General features: G+C 48.7%; 1 protein-coding gene across 1 annotated transcript in view; it reads left to right on the top strand.

Moving 5' to 3' along the window:
• Window positions 1–15983: 15983 nt before the first annotated feature.
• GLRX3 (glutaredoxin 3) overlaps window positions 15984–18222 on the top strand; it is a 31308-nt gene continuing 29069 nt past the window's right edge. Inside the window, exon 1 of the mRNA XM_043475721.1 lies at window positions 15984–16124. Within this exon, the coding sequence (XP_043331656.1) occupies window positions 16036–16124 (89 nt within the window). The 5' untranslated portion in view covers window positions 15984–16035. The remainder of the gene's footprint in view (window positions 16125–18222) is intronic.

The raw sequence follows: 18222 nt of genomic DNA, 5'->3' as shown, positions 1-18222 counted from the left end.
TTCAGAAATTTTGGATTCTGTTTGAAAGGGCAGTATATATACTACAAGAAACCTTCAGTGGGGTCTGGAACGACATATAATCAAAGACACTATTTCTGTAGCAATAATGTGTGAATAGTGACAAATATTACCCAGAAGTGGGATATATAAAGGCTATAGATAGTCTCAGTCTCAGAGCATGTTAGATCAAATGAGTTTGCTCCAAACTTAGTGCATTCCTGGTGGCTCAGCTGGTAAAGAATCTGCCTGCAATGCAGGAGACCTGGGTTCGATCCTGGGGTTGGGAAGATCTCCTGGAGAAAGGAAAGGCAACCCACTCCAGTATTCTGGCCTGAAGAATTCCATGAACTATACAGTCCATGGGTCGGAAGGAGTCGGACATGTCTAAGCGACTTTCACTTCACTTTCACTTAGGGGAAAACTCCTAAGTCTTAGAAGGTTTTGCGTTTCAGAATTGAAAATAAAGTACTATTGCAGACCTGTATTACTACCTGTACTTTAAAAGCTTTGTATGTGTGTCTTGCAGTTGAGATTAAATGACCTGCTTTGTCGTCCATTTCAATTTCACTGCTCTTTGTACCTAGGGCTGTTTTCTCAGATGCTTGATCCAAACATTGGCTAATAGGGGCACAAAAACTTAGTCCCTGAGGAAGGAACAGGTGGTCTCCTTGACCAAATTCTAGCCAGGCTTCTCTGAATTCTCTTATCAACTTGGCTGTGACCTTCAGGCTCCCAGGCTCATCCCTGCGTTTTCCAGTTTCGGCACAAATTCTGCTGAGTCCACTTAGCCGGAAGCCCTCGCCCTTGGTATCTGATGGGGCTCCTCATCCTCCACCATCCCCCAGGGGATGTCTGATCGTGGTGGTCTGCTTTCAGCAAGAATCCTGCTAGGTTAATTTAGCCAGAATCTCCCCTTATACATGATGTTTCCTCTTAGGAATTTTCCATCCACCAACCCCACTCTCCCTACCGTGCTCCTTGGCTATAAATTCCCACTTTCCCTTGTATTTAGAGTTGAACCCACTCTTTCTGCTCTCACAAAATTCCATTTCCGCAGTCCCTATACCTGTCCCAGTGGTTCCCCTGCATTAAGGCTGCCTTATTCTCTAACAAGTGTCATGATTCTTTTTTCCTTTAATACAATTGGTATATTTAGAATGATACAGTTCCGTGTAGCACACTACCAAACATTGGCCACTTGGGTACCAACCACAAGATGTATATTAACCTCTCCTGTTATTTACCTAGTATATTTAAATTCTTAGTATCTTAAAATTTAAGACTTTAAAATAATATAGTGATAGTTTGAGTATTCATTATCCTAATGTATTATATACAATAACAGAGTTAAAAAGGAGAAAGCTTCATGACATTGGATTCTTGCATATGATGCCAGAAATGCAGTCAATAAAAGAAAGGTAAGTTGAACTCTATAAAAATGTAAAACTTTTGTGAAAAAATGCTATTAGCACAGTGAAAGGCAACCCACAAAATGGAGTAAATATTTGCAAACTATGTATTTGATAAGGAGTTAATATCCAGAACACATAAAGAACTCCTACAACTCAGACATCTTGATTAAAAAAAGCACAAAGGACAGGAATAGACATTTCTCTGAAGATAATATACAAACGGTCATGAGAAGATACTCAACACCACTAATCACTACGGAAAACGCACATCAAAGCCACAATGAGATACCTCTCCATACCCATTAGGAGGGCTGGTATAAACTAACAGGTGTTGGCTAGAATGTGGAGATGAGAATGTAAAATGGTGTGGACACTATTAAAAATAGTATGGTATTTCCTCAAAAAGTTAAAGATAAAATTATCATATCCTGCAATTCCATTTCTGAGTATCTACACTGAATAATGAAAAGCAGGGAGCAGCACTGTTCACAAAGGCCAAGGGGTGGAAGCAACCCAGGTGTCCACAGGTGGGTGAAGGCATGAGCAAAATGTGATCCATCCATACAATGGAATATTATTCAGTCTTCAAAGAAAGGAAATTCCAGCACCGGTTACAGCATGAATGAACCCTAAGGACATCATGGAAAATGAAATAAGCGGGTCACAAAAGGTCAAGTGCAAAAGAATTCTACTTCTGTGAAGTAGTAGAGTAGTCAGACTCCCAGAGACAGCAGCCTGGTGGCTTCTTCGGGCCAGGGGAGGGGCATGAAGAGTTTTACGGGCAGAGTGTCAGTTCAGTTCAGTCGCTCAGTTGTGTCGACTCTTGGCGACCCCATGGACTGCACTTGCCAGGCTTCACTGTCCTCCACTATGACCCAGAGTTAGCTCAAACTCATGTCCATAAAGTCGGTGATGCCATCCAACCATCTCATCCTCTGTCATCCCTTTCTCCTCCTGCCTTCAGTCTTTCCCAGTATCAGGATCTTTTCCAACGAATCAACTCTTCAGTTTATGCATGTGTGTGTGTGTGTGTGTCCGGAAAAGGCAATGGCACCCCACTCCAGTACTCTTGCCTGGAAAATCCCACGGACAGAGGAGCCTGGTAGGCTGTAGTCCATGGGGTCGCTAAGAGTCGGACACGACTGAACGACTTCCCTTTCACTTTTCACTTTCATGCATTGGAGAAGGAAATGGCAACCCACTCCATGTTCTTGCCTGGAGAATCCCAGGGACAGCAGAGCCTGGTGGGCTGCCGTCTATGGGGTCGCATGGAGTTGGACATGACTGAAGCGACTTAGCAGCAGCAGCAGCAGTGTGTGTGTGTCTGTGAGTGTCTGTGTTTGCCAGTGCATGGCAAATAGAAGGGGAAAAAGTGGAAGCAGTGACAGATATTCTTTTCTTGGGCTGCAAAATCACTGTGGATATTGATTGCAGCCATGAAATTAAAAGATGCTTGCTCCTTGGAAGGAAAGCTATGACAAATCTAGACAGTGGGTTAAAAAGCAGAGACATCACTTTGCCGAAAAATGTCCATATAGTCAAAGCTATGGTTTTTCCAGTAGTCATATATGGATGTGAGAGTTGGACCATAAAGAAGGCTGAAGCCAAGTGGAAGTCGCTCAGTTATGTCCAACTCTTTGCAACCTCATGAACTATATAGTCCATGGAATTCTCCAGGCCAAAATACTGGAGTGGGTAGCTTTTCTCTTCTCCAGGGGATCTTCCCAACCCAGGAATGCAACCCAGGTCTCCTGCATTGCAGGCTGATTCTTTACCAGCTGAGCCACAAGGGAAGCAAAGAAGGCTGAGTGCCAATGAATTGATGCTTTTGAATTGTGCTGGAAAAGACTCTTCAGAGTCTCTTGAACACCAAGGAGATCAAACCAGTCAATCCTAAAGGAAATCAACCCTGAATATTCATTGGAGGGACTGATGTGCAAGCAGAAGCGCTAATACTTTGGCCACATGATGTGAAGAACCGACTTGTTGGAAACGACCCTGATGCTGGGAAAGATTGAAGGCAGGAGGAGAAGGGGCGACAGAGGATGAGATGGTTGGATGGCATCACTGACTCAATGGACATGAATCTGAGCAAATTCTGGGGGATAGTGGAGGACAGAGAAGCCTGGTGTGCTGCAGTCTATGAGGTCACAAAGAGTCAGACATGACTTAGTGACCGAACAATAACAACCATGTGTGTGTGTGTGTGTGTGTGTGTGTGTGTGTGTACTGTCCCTTCCATAGTGGGGCGCTCAAAGTTTACTGTGAGACCCTGTATAGTGCCCAGCATGATGTGTGGTACTTGGCACATTTGCAGTTCACCGTAGTCTTTCCTAGCCAAGCACTTGATCATTTGGAGTCCAGGAAGATTCTGGAAAGGTGCTGTCTGCTTAACTAGTGAGGTGTGCTGAGAGGAGTGTTTGTCCCCAGCCTCAGTCTCCTCGTCTGTAAAATGGGAGTAAAGCCTCTCAGGGATGTCAGGGCTTCATGGAGTAGCTGTGGGTTGCCTTTGATAGCATGCCATTTGCAGCCTCTCTAATGGGTGGGAGGTTGTGTGCACACATACATGTCTTGTGTGTCTGTGTATGTCTTGTGAGGAGGGGGTGAGAAAGTTTTGATTCACCTGTTGCAAAGTCATTATGAAGAAGGAATTCATAGGGCCTGGACTCCATCTCAGGCCTGTCTGTGCTGATCGTGCTCGGCCACCTCTCCAGTGGACTCTGAACTCTCTGCTTAGTGCCCGTGGGAACGACAATGGAAGGATAAGACCCCCTCCGGACAGGGGAACCTTGAAGATCATATCCAGGTTACTCATCACCTAAGAGAAAACAGACACTAATCACCCCTGCCTCCGGACACTATCTATCAGAATGTAAGCACAGGCTTATCGGTTATTAACTATTTGGAATGTAACTGCGGGCTTATTGATTATTGACTGTTTGAACACATAACACGTGAATGATGGGGTTATTGTAGTTGTATTTACCCTTCCTTTGTTTATGTAAGTCTCAGGGGAATTGGGGTGGTGGGTTTGGACACGTACACATCGTACACATGGGGTATAAAAGATTTTCACAAATGCTGGTCGGGGCCCTTGGCTAAGAGGAGACTCTGCCTTGGGCCCGCCGGTGTAAAAAACTGCACTCCACTATCTGCATTGTCCTTCTGAGTGAGTTTGTTTCTCGGAAAGCGTGGCTATAACAATTACTTCTACTTTTCCACTGACTTAGCCATCCTCCTTTAAGTCATTAATGACGTCTGTAAAAAATAATACTGCAGTGGGTTGCCATTTCCTTCTGCAGGGTATTTTCCCAACCCAGGGATCAAACCCATGTCTCCTGCACTGTCGGGTGGATTCTTTACCGCTCAGCCACCAGGGCAGCCCCTGTTTTACATATTGAGATATATGTATGTATGTATATATGTATGTATGTATATATGTATGTATGTATATATATATATCCAGAAGCACAGAGCCTGGCACATAGTATTTAATAAATGCTCTTTCCTTTCTTCTTGCCCTCTTATTTAAAAAAAAGTTCCCAGAACTTCCTTGGGCACTAGCATAGATTATTGACTGTTTCATTCCTTTGAAATTCACAATTTCTTTAGATGTTCTGTGACAATGCTGTTTATCATCTTTGCCTGGAACCCGTCTCCCTAAACAGGCAATAGCTCTCCTTATTTTCCAGAGCTTAAGGAAACCATCCCCCGCAGAGAGAAGCGAAGCCCCCACCCCCACGCCATCTGCCTGGTTCCATTCCGCCAGGGCACTCGTCCCTGGGGAGCCAGGGGTCTTTCTTTTCCGGGATGTTCCCTGGGCCCTCCCGGAGGGCTGGTCTCCCCGGGGGGCAGAGCCTGGCCTGCAGTCGGCGCTCGTTCGGGAAGTCCCCGCCCACGGGTCTTTAACCATCTTCAGTGGTCACTCCTGCACCCTTGATTTGCCGTCATCCTCGCAGCAACGCTGCGGATTTCCCTGGTGGCTCAGACCGTAAAGCGTCTGCTTACAAATGCGGGAGACCCAGGTTCGATCCCTGAGTCGGGAAAATCCTCTGGAGAAGGAAATGGCAACCCACTCCAGTACTCTTGCCTGGAAAATCCCATGGATGGAGGAGCGTTGTAGGCTACAGTCCATGGGGTCGCAAAGAGTCGGACACGACTGAGCAACTTCACTTTCACAGTAACGCTGCAGGTCTGCCTTCAGGCTCGGATAAAGAATCAGAGACGTCAGCCTCAGAGAAGCAGCTGCACAGGTTGAAGGGCGGACCTGAATTCAGACAGACACGCCTCTGTCTAGATGTCTTCTGCCCTCGCCTTTCGTTCTGTGGAAAACCTCATTACATCGGAGGTCTTCCTGAAACCCAGTGAGTTTGACCAAACGACAGCAACAGTTCAACAAACAAAAGAGCTCGCTAGTTGCCCCAGGGGCCTTGGTGTCCCCGCAGGAGTTTCCAGGCACGGCTGGTGGGTACGGAGCCCCCGCGGGCTTCCTCAAGGGGCGCCTCTGCTGTGCACAGACGTGAATAATCTTTATTGTGAACACCCATCTTTGTGCTCAAGGTGGTTCATGCCTGGGAGTGTGCGGCCAAGGGCTTCTCTTCCTAAAAACCTGTGTCCCCCGTGCCGAGCAAAGAGGGGACCCAGCCAGGGTGCGCAGGGCTGAGCCGATGAATGGACGCCTTCAGCAGAGGTGGTTTGTGGGGTCACCTGCCCGCCCTGGGCTATTTTCCGCTAAAGACAGCCGACGTTTCTGGGATGTTAAGTGGGACAACGAAACAACAAGAACGCACAAGCCATCCACTGGTCCACCTCTTGTCTTTGTGATCATGTCTTATGCTTCCATGCCCCAGTCCAAGTGTTACTAAAGAGTGGCCGGCCAGGACCGCCTGCAGGGCCCCACGTCAGCCCGCCGCTCCTGCCTTGCTCGTCAGGCGGGCAGCACGCGGGTACCGCGAGGGGCCCACTCACATGGACAGCTGCTCCACCCCAAGGCGATTAGAGTCCGAAGGATGCCCGTCTCTCTAGAAAGTCAGCACGTGTTCATCTTCCTAAGGGTCATGGTTTTGTCTCCACGTTATTTTCGCTCAGGTTATTATTATTTTTTATGGCAAGACTCAGTATAAGATTTTTCTAATTGCAATTCTTATAATGATCCAGGTTTATTTCATTAAGGCAAATCATAATGATAATAACAATAATAATAAACCACCATTTTCAACTTTCAATCTAATATCCCTACACAGAGACCTTTGGGATCTAAGCCATTTCCCTACATTATTCCCTGACATTGTACATATGCTCTTCAGGGATGATCAAAAATAGAAAATTATTTGAAAGGCTTTACCACCAGTGCAAATTAGAGGTTTGTACGATACTGTAAAACGTGTGTGCCTCCATCCATCCCATAATGGGACTGTAAACACTCGCTACATACAGTGGGCAGGGATTTTATAGTCTGTCATTTTGTGTTTTCTACATAGGTGCTGTAGAAAAATTAAAATATTAATAAACCGCATATGTGCTTGCGAAAGCATTAGCTTTGGATTTGCACATTTTATCTCGCTTTAACTCACCTCTGCGTCTCAGCCTGCATAATGACTGTTAAACGCCAGACACGCGTATACTTCCTGTGCTGTGCTGTTTCGGCAGTAGGTGGAAATTTTAGCACGATGTTTTATATTTCATCCTAAAATTTTTTTATTTGCAAGTGTATGAAGTCACATTGGCTATGTTTGACAATCCATTTTTGGCACGTATTTTCATATAAATTATAGGGTGTTTTTGCCTCTCGGCTCTCACAACATAGTAAGGAGAAACCCCCAGGCTGTGGAAATATGACTGAGGCCGCGTTAGCGTGTGGGTTGGAAATAATAAGGATTATAAATGACTCGGTAGGTAGAGAAAACAAGGGGAGAAGACTTATTGGGGAGAAGTAAAACAGCTTGCTCTGTTTATGCGCAGCTAAAAGAAGGCTCCCTGAAAGATATATCACTAGTCACCTTCTTTTTATTTCTGAGGGGCTTTTATTAACCCCTTTTTATCAATCAAAATAAATTGATTGCCAGTGGATGCCATCTTTTCTGACTGTTTGAAATTATAAAACAAAAGCAAAGGCACACAAACTCACATACTGCATCTTTTGGTAAAGAAGAGACAAATCCTTCCAAAGGGATTGCTAAATAGTGTTAAAGATTTTTATCACTGTCCTTAAAACAGAACATCTCATTTAGGGATCAGAGTAGGCCTTGGGATTCTTCTAAACTCGGCTTCCCTATCTGTGTCAGTGGACAGGAATTCCAGAACACTGTTATTTAATATTATGTCCCGTCATAAAAAGACATGTTTCTGTAGGGTAAATACAGTTATGCCCATTAATAACTCGGTGCTGGGTAAGACCTGATTCAAGGGGAGAAGAAAAGCAGGGCAGCCAGGAATCCCTGTGACGCGCATCTGGTCATTTCTAGCCGTGAAGCCACCACAGAGGATGTGCGGAAACTGGAAAACCAGCCTCTCACCCAGGTGGGCAGGAGCCCCCTCCGGTCCTCACCCGTTGGAGAGAAAAGCCTGAGAGTTTGGGGCAGTGGGCATAAGACACAGCAGTGCAGGAGGAGGGGTTTCAGGGGTGCAGGGGCTGGGGGCGTGGGGCAGCAGGCCACGGCTGCAGACCTCCCTGAGGCCCCGGGAGCTTTGCCTCAGCCTTCTCAGCCTCGGGGCCGCTGCGGCCTGACCTCTGAGGGGCTCGGCGCCTGGCAGAGCCAGGGCTGGGGGTCGTGTTTGCTTCCTCCCTCAGGCCCACACCGTAAAGGGCTGCCCGCTGGGAGGCCCTGACTTCTTTTATCTTAGGAAGGAGACGGTCCCCGTCAGGTATCTCCTGTTAATCATCTCATAGCTCAACAGACCATGGACTGAAAAAAGAACGTATGTTATAGCTGGAAAGTCTGAAGGTCATGTGGGCATAGACATGTTTACATGAGATATTTATTCTGATTAAAATAGTGAAGCATATTTCATACAGAGGAGCGAAGAATAGGTCCTAACTTAAGCTTAAGCTAATAACGGAGTCACCGCTAAGTTTTTTCCTTTATTCTGATGGAGGTTTGGCTGCTTTATCATGAGAGCCTGAAATCCTGACCCAGATTTATTTTACTCTTTTCAGACTTTTGTGTTTTATTTCAAAAGTTGAAATAAGACAAAGGTCTACCAAGTCATAGGGAAGGGACATGAGGATACCAAGGGTCAGAAAAAGGAGAATGGGTGGCAATGGTACAGACATGGCAAGAGCGTAGAACTCAAATCCTCTGGATAAAGAAAAAAATGTGCAAAATGTGTTTTGAATATAAGTTAAACTTATTTGCTTTTCAAGGTGAGAAATGCATGCAAGAGAGCACTCACCAACCCCCAAAATGTGTGTGTTTGGGACGGTGGATGCTAGTAATGGGGCAGGAACCGACTCAGTTATTTTATATACACACTACAGGGGACTTTCGTGGTGGCTCAGCTGGTAAAGAATCCGCCTGCAATGCGGGAGACTTCTGTTCGATCGCTAGGTCGGGAAGATCCCCTGGAGCAGGGAATGGCTACCCACTCCAGTATTCTGGCCTGGAGAATTCCAGGACAGAGGAGCCTGGTGGGCTACAGTCCATGGGGTCGCAAAGAGTCGGACACAACTGAGCAGCGGTCACTTTCACTGGGCAATAGAGCTTAAGTATCATTTAAAAATCAGTGGTTTGCTTTTTCCTTTCTTGTTTGTTTGGTACTAGAGGAAGGAATTTAAAGTCAGCAATTTTTTTCTTTTCTTTCTTTTCTTTTTTTAACAGAAAATCATCCCAGCCATTGTAATCTGAGGTGGATGAGCCAGTTGAGAGAGCATGGGAACTGGGAAGGCTTTCAGACTCTGACACAAATCCAGGTCTGCTCCCATCATCCGGGGTTATTGTACTATTTCACCGCCTCCCTGAGCTGCAGCAGGAGCGGCGGCTGCCACACCGTGGGGCCGGGGGCTCCCACAGCTGCTCAGCGGGAGAGCACCAGCGTCCCTGCCGTCCCGCCGCTGGACTCCAGGGGCCTGTGGCCAGCCAAGGCTCACGCAGCCTGCCCCACAGCACTGGAGAGCTTCAAGAGTACAGACTTCCGAGTCATACTGATGCATGGCAAAACCCAGCACAATGTTGCAAAGTAATTATCCTCGTAAAATAAATAAACTTAAAAGAATACAGATATCAGGTGATTAAAAAAAGATACCTGGTGTTCCTTTGCCCCATACCTGGGGGAAATGCCACCGTTATCTTTTAGATAACAGAGAGGCTGGGGAGAAGGCCTTTGTAGGTGTACCAGATTTTTGAGGCATTTTGTCAAACATAGGATTGTTGTGGTCATTGGTTAAACCAGCTAGCTGTCCTGGTTGGGATGGCTCCTGCCTCGTATGAGAGAATCACCGACTGGCCATGGCTTGGCCCCCAGCACTGTACAGTAGGGTGTATTCTTTAAGGGGTGTGTGTTCTCAGCATACCCTGACTTGCTTGCACAAGTAAGAAGGGCCAGCTCTGCTCACAGCGCTTGCCGGACACTCCAGACATCCACCCTGTGAGGAGAGATCTAAAGGCAGAAGCGACCCACGAGAGTGCCAAGGTCAGTGGGACGGAGGGCCTGTGAACTCCAGGGTGGAAGGGTCCCCTCTGAGACAGGACATCTCAGAACCACATAGCCCGAGGGGCTTGACTGCTTAAGACTTCTTAGCTCTCTTTAGAATTACCTTGGATTTTACAAGGGATCTTGTTTGTGACAGCAAAGCCATTTGTATCCTTAAACAAGAATTACAAACAGCAACAGAAAATTAACTCCAAAATAACCTGGAGAATAAATACACAGACACACCCGCGCACACACACACACCACCGTTTATATGCAAAACGTTTGACTCAAGACAACACACAGCTGCATACAAACGTACACAGTGACTCTGTACACTCATGATCAACCAAGTGCCATCACATCTGTATGTGGGTGGTCATGCAGAAAACGGAACCATCGGGTAGACAAAGGCGCGCGTAGCTGTGTGTGTGCGAGTTTCTCCTCCTCGCTCACCGCGCATCCCAGCCCCGGCCCCCGTACCGGCCTCTTTCATCTGTACAGGGCAGACTCGGTACATTTTACAGGACCTCACATACACTGCTGGTTGAACTGAGCAGGCAGGAGAAGGTATTAAAAATTGGCAGGTCAGGGGTGAAGCATGTTTTTGCAGGATCGACAGAGCCTCTACAGATAGAGCATCAAGATAGAGCATCAGTTTGGGTTAATCCTGAATTGCGGAGTCTCCAGGTTGAATAAAGAAACCACTCAACAAAGGATGCTCCTTCCCCAGGCTGAAGAAGCAGCTGGTGCCACCTACAGCCTGGAAACTGGTTCTACAACCCGCACCTGCCGCCCTGGCTGGTCCTCTGAGGAAGACAGATTAGAATTGATGCAAGGGATGGAAAATGGGCAGTCAGCTCTCAAGATGAATTTCCTCTGATAAATTGCCAACAACTAGAAGTGTGTTTAAAAATGATTTCGGCTAAAGAGATTTTGAAGATTGTAGCAATTAGATCAAGATTTGTGAACTTCATTTCTTATAAATATATTTCTTCTAGAGTGCATCTTATGAGATGTGGTCACATCTTTTTTTTTTTTCTTTGACATATAGCAATCCCAAATCATCCAGCCCAGTCCTAGATTAGGTTAGTGGGCACACACTTATCCACACTGTCCTGTCTTCTTAGGGGAAACGGGATTACTATGAAACCATCAGAGAGCATGCACTTCTGAAAAGAAATGAAATGTATTTTTATTGGAGGAGCCAAGATGAAGTATGTCTTGAAATCTGTTTTACAAATAAACTTGCCCATAAATTGTCCATTCACTGCTTCGAAATCTTTTTTCACATTTGAGGAGCTGTCAGAGGTCCCTAATAAACATGAGTCTTATTTAGTTTACTGGATATGTAATTCTTCTTTTCTTTGGAAATAATTATTTTTCAAGCAAGTGCAGCAAAAATACAACCAATAAAAATCTCGCTATGGCAGCATAAACAACCTTTATAGCCAGCATATACATAGAGTTCTTCCAATAAAAGCAGTTCCTGGTAAGGAAGGGGACAGAAAATTGGCCAGACTTTGCCAAGATCGCGTGCAGGGCTCCCTAGGGTTGACAGAGGAAACCTCACATCCCTGTCCACCTCCCTATCCCAGACCAGTTCTTGGCTATTAGGATGAGAGTTGGAGCATCTCAGTTGCTGGGGAGGCCCTTGAGCCACAGAGAGCAAGGCATGGTCACTTGGTGGGAACCCCGTGTGTCCAGTTTATCTCAACATCATTTGTGAGGCAACCTTCCCAAGGCCCATTCTTGGAGCCCCCAAAGCTGGTGGATTGTGGGGTGAAATTCCCTGGGGGCTCCCGAGGGGCAGAACACAGACCATCCACCTCTTAGTTACCTCGTTCTCATTCCAGGCCGGGGGCCCCTCAGCAGGATTCTGCCCTGGGGCAGCCCAATGGGGGTGACCCTTTGGGGCTCCTGGGGAGGAGCCTTTGTTCAGCCCTCCCAGGCCTGCGGCCAGCCGTGGTCTGTGGTCACACCACCACCCTACCCGGCTCGGGGCCACCCCAGCGGACTGAGCCCCAGTCCGGGAGGATGCCTCCCGGGGAGCTCCGTGTGGGCAGGTTCTCAGCAGAGGTGCGGGCGCTCATTTATGCCTTTACAGTAGCTTGAGAAGATGTTATCACAGCTTGAGAACAGAAATTAAAACATGTATCCTTCAGGTGCAAATCTACTGTACTTACAGTTTTACTGTTTCTCTGCAGGGGGGCTCCATTAATCTTGTAACAGTGAAATTCCTGAGGAAATTAGTTTCTTCCAGTTGGGTTATCCTCAACCGGTCTTTGGGAGAGGAGTAATTAGGATTTAAGACTCTCTCTTAAAGCAAAGGAAGTATGCCATTTTACCCGAGTAACGGCACTTTTCAATGCTGTGCTTTGCCCATTAAAAACCTGTGTGTCTCTCAGCTCGCTGACATAGGGTACACAAAGATTTAGCCAGGTGGGAACTCAATTCCAAGTCCTCATCTATAGCCGCCAGGTAGGTGTTTTTCTCCGCCTGGGTTATCTGTGCCCACCTAGCACTCAGCACTCTACCCTGCTGGGGAGTAACCCTTGGGCCCAAGAGGGAATAATGTGCTCTCGAAAATGGGATGGCTAAAATATGTCCTCACTTATTCAGAAGCGCTGAAATGTTAGCTGTCATTAAATGTAATTACACCTCAACCACACCTACATATCTCTCTTTGAACTGGGGTCAATTCACAGACGCAGGGTGCAGCACTTTTGCTGCAATAAATGCTTCACTTTTCTTCCCCCTACCCCCTGCAACCTGGGGCCGGTAGATTGGCTTTACCGTGGGCAGGCGAGCGGACCCAAGTTTGGTTAGGTATCACAGGCAGTGACGTTTTTGCATCATGGACTGGAAACAGCAAGGGCTTTGGAAAGCTGAAAAGCACTCTGTAGCTGTGTATAACCTTATCTACCTGTAGCTCAGATGCGACAAGCCCTGGTACATGACTGGGGCTCAGAGCTTCGAGGAGTGGTCTTTACTGCACAGCTCAGTGATCCACCTGCCGAACATTAGACTTGTTGATGTCAACAGTGGTAACTGCATAAAGGGCAGAATCTTCCAAGGAGAGGACATCCCTGGTGGTCAGAGGCTAAGATTCTGTGCTCCCAATGCAGGGAGCCTGGGTTTAATCCCTGGTCAGGGAACTAGATCCCACATGCAACTAAAAATTTGTGAGCCACAATGAAGAGCAAAGATGCACTGTGCCACCACTAAGACCTGGCACAGCCAAATAAATGAATAATAAAACTCCCCTGTTCTCCCTCTCCGGGAGCAAGCGCTCCTAACTCGTTGGGGCACATCCTTCTGAAGACTTTTTCTTTGCTACATTCACCTATACAGTAATATGTTGTATTTATAGAATTCTGCTTAAAGATGGTCATCAGAGCGAACACCTTGTGTTGCAACATGCCGTTGTCTCCCCTTTTGTTGCATTTTTCTTTCTTTATTTTTATAGTTCAAATTGTTTTTTTTTCCATTTATTTTTATTAGTTGGAGGCTAATTACTTCACAACACTGCAGTGGGTTTTGTCATACATTGACATAAATCAGCCATGGAGTTACATGTGTTCCCCATCCCGATCCCCCCTCCCACCTCCCTCTCCACCCGATTCCTCTGGGTCTTCCCAGTGCATATTTTTCATAGCAATCTCTAGATTTTATTTACTTTTTAAGAAAAATAATCTTTTTATTTAAAAATAATTGTAGGGTCACACGCAGTTACAACCCACTCTAGTACTCTTGCCTGGAGAATCCCATGGACAGAGGAGCCTGACAGACTACAGTCCATGGAGTTGCAAAGAGTTGGACATGACTGAAGCGACTCAGCATGCATGCGTTTATAAGAAATAACACGAAGAGATTCTGTGTATGTTTTTTCCCCAAGGACAGCATCTTGAAACACTATAGTACAATATCATAATTAGGATGTGCATGGATATTCATACAATCTGTCCATCTTCCTCCATTTCCTCAGCTTTACTTTTTGTGTGTGTTTTTTTTTTCTTTGTTCTATGCTATTTTGATCACATTCAGGTTTGTGTATCCACTACCAAAGCCAGGATACAAAACAGTTGCTCTCTTTTTACATTTTAAATAATGTAATTTACCATCTTCAGTTACATCTTCTCAGGCTGAGTCACAGGTGTAACTGAAGGCCCCTTTCAGTTACTGGCACAATGCTGCCCAGGAGAGAACACAGAGTGAGCCAAAAATGAGTCACCTGCATACTTTAAACATCTCTAGCAACCACATTTAAAGGGTGAAAGTGAAAGCTGGTCGCACAGTTGTGTTCGATTCTTTGTGATCCTATGGACTGTAGCCCACCAGGTCCTCTGTCCATGGAATTTCCCAGAGTATTGGAGTGGGTTGCCATTTCCTTCTCCAGGGGACCTTCCCAACCCAGGGATAGAACCTGGGTCTCCTGCATTGCAGGCTGATTCTTTACCAACTGAGTTGCTAGGGAAGCCCCATTTAAAGGGCAGAAAGAAGTAAATCTAATTTAATAATATATTTCACACAACCCAGTATATTTCAACATGCAATAACTGTAAAGACTACTCACGGGATACACTACATGAACTTCTTTTGGTAATGAGTCTCTGAAACTCCATAAGTCCACTTCGCCCCTCCTCCCCCGGTCGCAAGTAGAGAGCGTGGTTCACAGCACCTACCACGTGCCGGGCTCTCACTCAGGCTCTGGGATGGAGACACAATTCCCGCCCTTGATGTGAGAGCACAGACGCTTTTAACACGGTGACGGGTGAGGCGTGCCCGCAGTACAAGCTGCGCAGGAGCCCTCACCTGAGTGTGGCTCCACGGGGCCTGTCCTCCAGCCAGGTACAGAGCCAGAAGACCCCACATGTCTGGAGGAGCCCCACGTGTCTGGGTGGAAGCAATGCGGTAGTGAACCTGGGATCCAGGAGGGGCGCTTTGGAGACACGGCCGGGGCTGGTCTGGGGGGAACCTTAAAGAGACCATCCTTCCCCGCCCTCCCCTAGCCATGGGCACCGGGGGCAGGGGAGGGCGCTCTGGGGGAGGTTTCCTTGGCGATGAAGGCTACCGGGACCATGGACAAGGTCACCCAGGCCGAAGAGGAGTGCGAAGCAGTGGTGGAGAGGTGGCGAGGGGGCACTGCCTGGAGCGTCAGCATCAGGAGATGCCGAGGGGACCCGGGGGAGGCCTGAGGTTAGAGGGGCGCGGGGCGAGGTGAGCGGGTACTGGAGCCGGGCCTGACCTCACAGTGGGTGATGGTTGGCCATGCGCTGACTCGGCTTCGGGTTCTTCAGGGCCGAATTCGAAATTCCTTGTCAGCAGTGAGGTTCGGAGAGGGCGCAACCTCCCTTCCCCTGATCTCCCTTTCTTCCATCCCTACCTTTTGGATTAAAATGTCAGCTTGTTAAATACACGCTTCTCTGGTGGCTCAGATGGTAGAGAGTCTGCCTGCAGGGTGGGAGACTCAGGTTCGATCCCTGGGTAGGGAAGATCCCCTGAGAAGGAAATGGCAACCCACTCCAGTACTCTTGCCTGGAGAATCCCATGGACAGAGGAGCCTGGCGGGCTGCAGCCCATGAGGTCGCAAAGAGTCGGACACGACTGAGCGCCTTCACTCACTCAAATACACACATCACACACACACACACACACACACACACACACACACACACACTCGCGCGCGCATAAACCCTTCTCCCAGCTGCCTTAGGAGCTGCTAGCATCGCAAGAAGCCCTGTCTTCCAGGAGCCCCGGAGGTCAGGATTCCTGAGAGTCCAGAGCCCCGGGGTTCAGGGTCCTACTTGGCCCGCCGGACGCCGCAGCCCCAGGGTGTTCACCAGCTCCGGGCTGGCACGCGGCCCCGGTGGGGCGGGGCGGGCCAGGGGGTGGGGCCTCTGGGACGGCCGGGGGCGGGGCTTCCTGCGCCACCGCCCGCGCTCCGCCCCCATCGGCCGCCCGCGCTCGATTGCTCTAGTCTGGCGGCGGCAGCATGGCGGCGGGGGCGGCTGAGGCAGCGGCGGCCGTGGTGGAGGTCGGCTCAGCCGGGCAGTTTGAGGAGCTGCTGCGCCTCAGAGCCAAGTAAGCGAGGCGGCGGGCTGCAGGGGTGAGGGGACGCGGCGGGGGCCGGCCTCATGGGCGGACTGCCCGGCTCCCTCATGCGCGGCCCAGCCTGGGCGGCCCGGACCCCGAGCCCGGGTCCCCGCCCCTGTGAGGGAGCTGGTCCAAACATTCCACCAGACAACACTCTACACTAGCAGCATCCGCAGACCGAGGTTCCCGAGCCGTGACTCGGGCGCCCTGCAGAAGGCGCGCCAGGCCCGGCGGCCCCCCGGGGGGCGGCGACGCGGGGACCCAGCCCCCGGCCGGGGGTGGGCGCGGAGACCCCGGCCCCTTGCCGTGTCGTCCCGGGCGGACGCTGCAGGGAGGCCGAGCGGGGCCGGCAGTTGGCGTCTGAGGGCGCTCGTGGTCGGGCCGAGCGCGCCTGCCCGGGCGCTGGACGGGGCTCTCCCGTCTCCTGAGCGCCGCCCTCGGTTCTGGTTTTGCCCGCCTGCCTCCTCCTAGGGGGAGGGGTCGGAAGGAGACCCGCGGGGTGCGTTGGGCCCTTTTGGGGGATACCCGGAAACACCGCCCCGCCCCCCAACTTGCGGGTCGGCGCTGGCGGGCGCGCGGGGCCTCCGGGGGGTCTCTCCGCTTCCACGTCGAGCCCTCGCCTGGGCACCCGCTCCCCGCTCAGCCCCCTGCTAGCCCAGGGCCTCCCCTGTGCTCGCGCCCTGGCGAGGCCTCGGTGTCCTCTGCGATGAGAGGGGTCAGGGCCGTGGGCGGCGCGTGGCCGGCGGGCGGGAGCGCTCGGAGGCTCCAAGGGGCAAAGAGCCTGCGCGGAGCTCAGGGCGGTGGGGCGTGTGAACCTGAATGCAGCCCCGAGTTTGAGTTGGAGACAGATGGGGAGCTCCCTGGGAGCGTGGCAGGGGGCGGGGGGGAGTGGGGGTGCGGGTGAGAGGGGAGAGCCCCTGTCTTCCTGGCCGCGGTGCCGAAAAGTGTTCATCAGAACAGCTCATTTGGCGTTTCAGGTCCACTTGGTAAATTGTTGAAAGAGGTGGGCCCCGGGAGGCGGGTGCGTGGGGAATGACGTTGACTCATTGATGGAAAGGGATGCGGCCCTGAGGCGGCCTCTGGAAGGAGCCGGGCTTGTATGGATCTGTCCTTAATAAACGCTCAGTTTACCCATTTTAAGTAAACAGCGCCTGACGTCATGAGGACAGAAACCTGAAGCAAACATAAACGCGGTCACCCTCTCCCGGTGAGGGTGAAGACTATTTTGCTGTTTGTGTGTTTGGCATTTTTGATTCTATGTTTCATTTTTTTTTTTTAACGTAAAAGTCCGTAAGACGTCACAGTCGGTTAAAATTTCAATGTTAATACCATTTGGATGCATTCTTGCCTGTATCTGAAATGACCCAAGTTCAGAGCAGTGGCAAGAACACATCCAAATGGTATTAACATTGAAATGATTCCTTTAGATGGGCACGTGGGAAGTGGTGCTTGGCATCTGGGGAAGGAACAGATCTGTGCTCCTTTTGGTGGAAATGGCAGCATTTCAGAATATGAAATGCCTTGTTAATGCCATTTAACGTCTGTTTGACAGATCATCGCTTCTCAATTTTAAAATTTCATGTAAATTGAAAATGGTTTTTGCTTAAGTCGTTTAATCACATGTTTATGTGTTATTGAAACCTCAGTTAGTCTATACAGTGGGGATATTAATACCCATTTGCAGAGTAATTAAGGTTTTGCCCATTTGTAAAATATTTAACTAATATAGTTTAATACTGTATGATTTTAATACATGGTAGTTGGTGTTATTTGCACAGGATTAACCTCAGGAGCAGGACATCTGAAATAACAGAGAGACAGCCATTTATTGACCACTAATTATTTTACTGACAACCAAGGTTCACTACCTTGTTTAGAAGCACAGTAGTTAGGGTTTGAACCTCGGTCTTCTCTAAAAGGTTTTTCCTTAAACAGTGCACCCTGCACATTGGGCTATCCATGAAGATGGAGAGAACAGTGTGATGTCAGGAGAGGGTGACAGCATTTATGTTTGTTTCAGGTTTATGTCCTCATGATATTAGGCATTGTTCACTTAATTGGAAAGTAGAAGTTAAGCATCTAAATA

The sequence above is a fragment of the Cervus canadensis genome, chromosome 8 (genome assembly GCF_019320065.1).
Source record: "Cervus canadensis isolate Bull #8, Minnesota chromosome 8, ASM1932006v1, whole genome shotgun sequence".
Taxonomy (NCBI): domain Eukaryota; kingdom Metazoa; phylum Chordata; class Mammalia; order Artiodactyla; family Cervidae; genus Cervus; species Cervus canadensis.
This window is presented reverse-complemented; position numbering and strand designations above follow the sequence as displayed.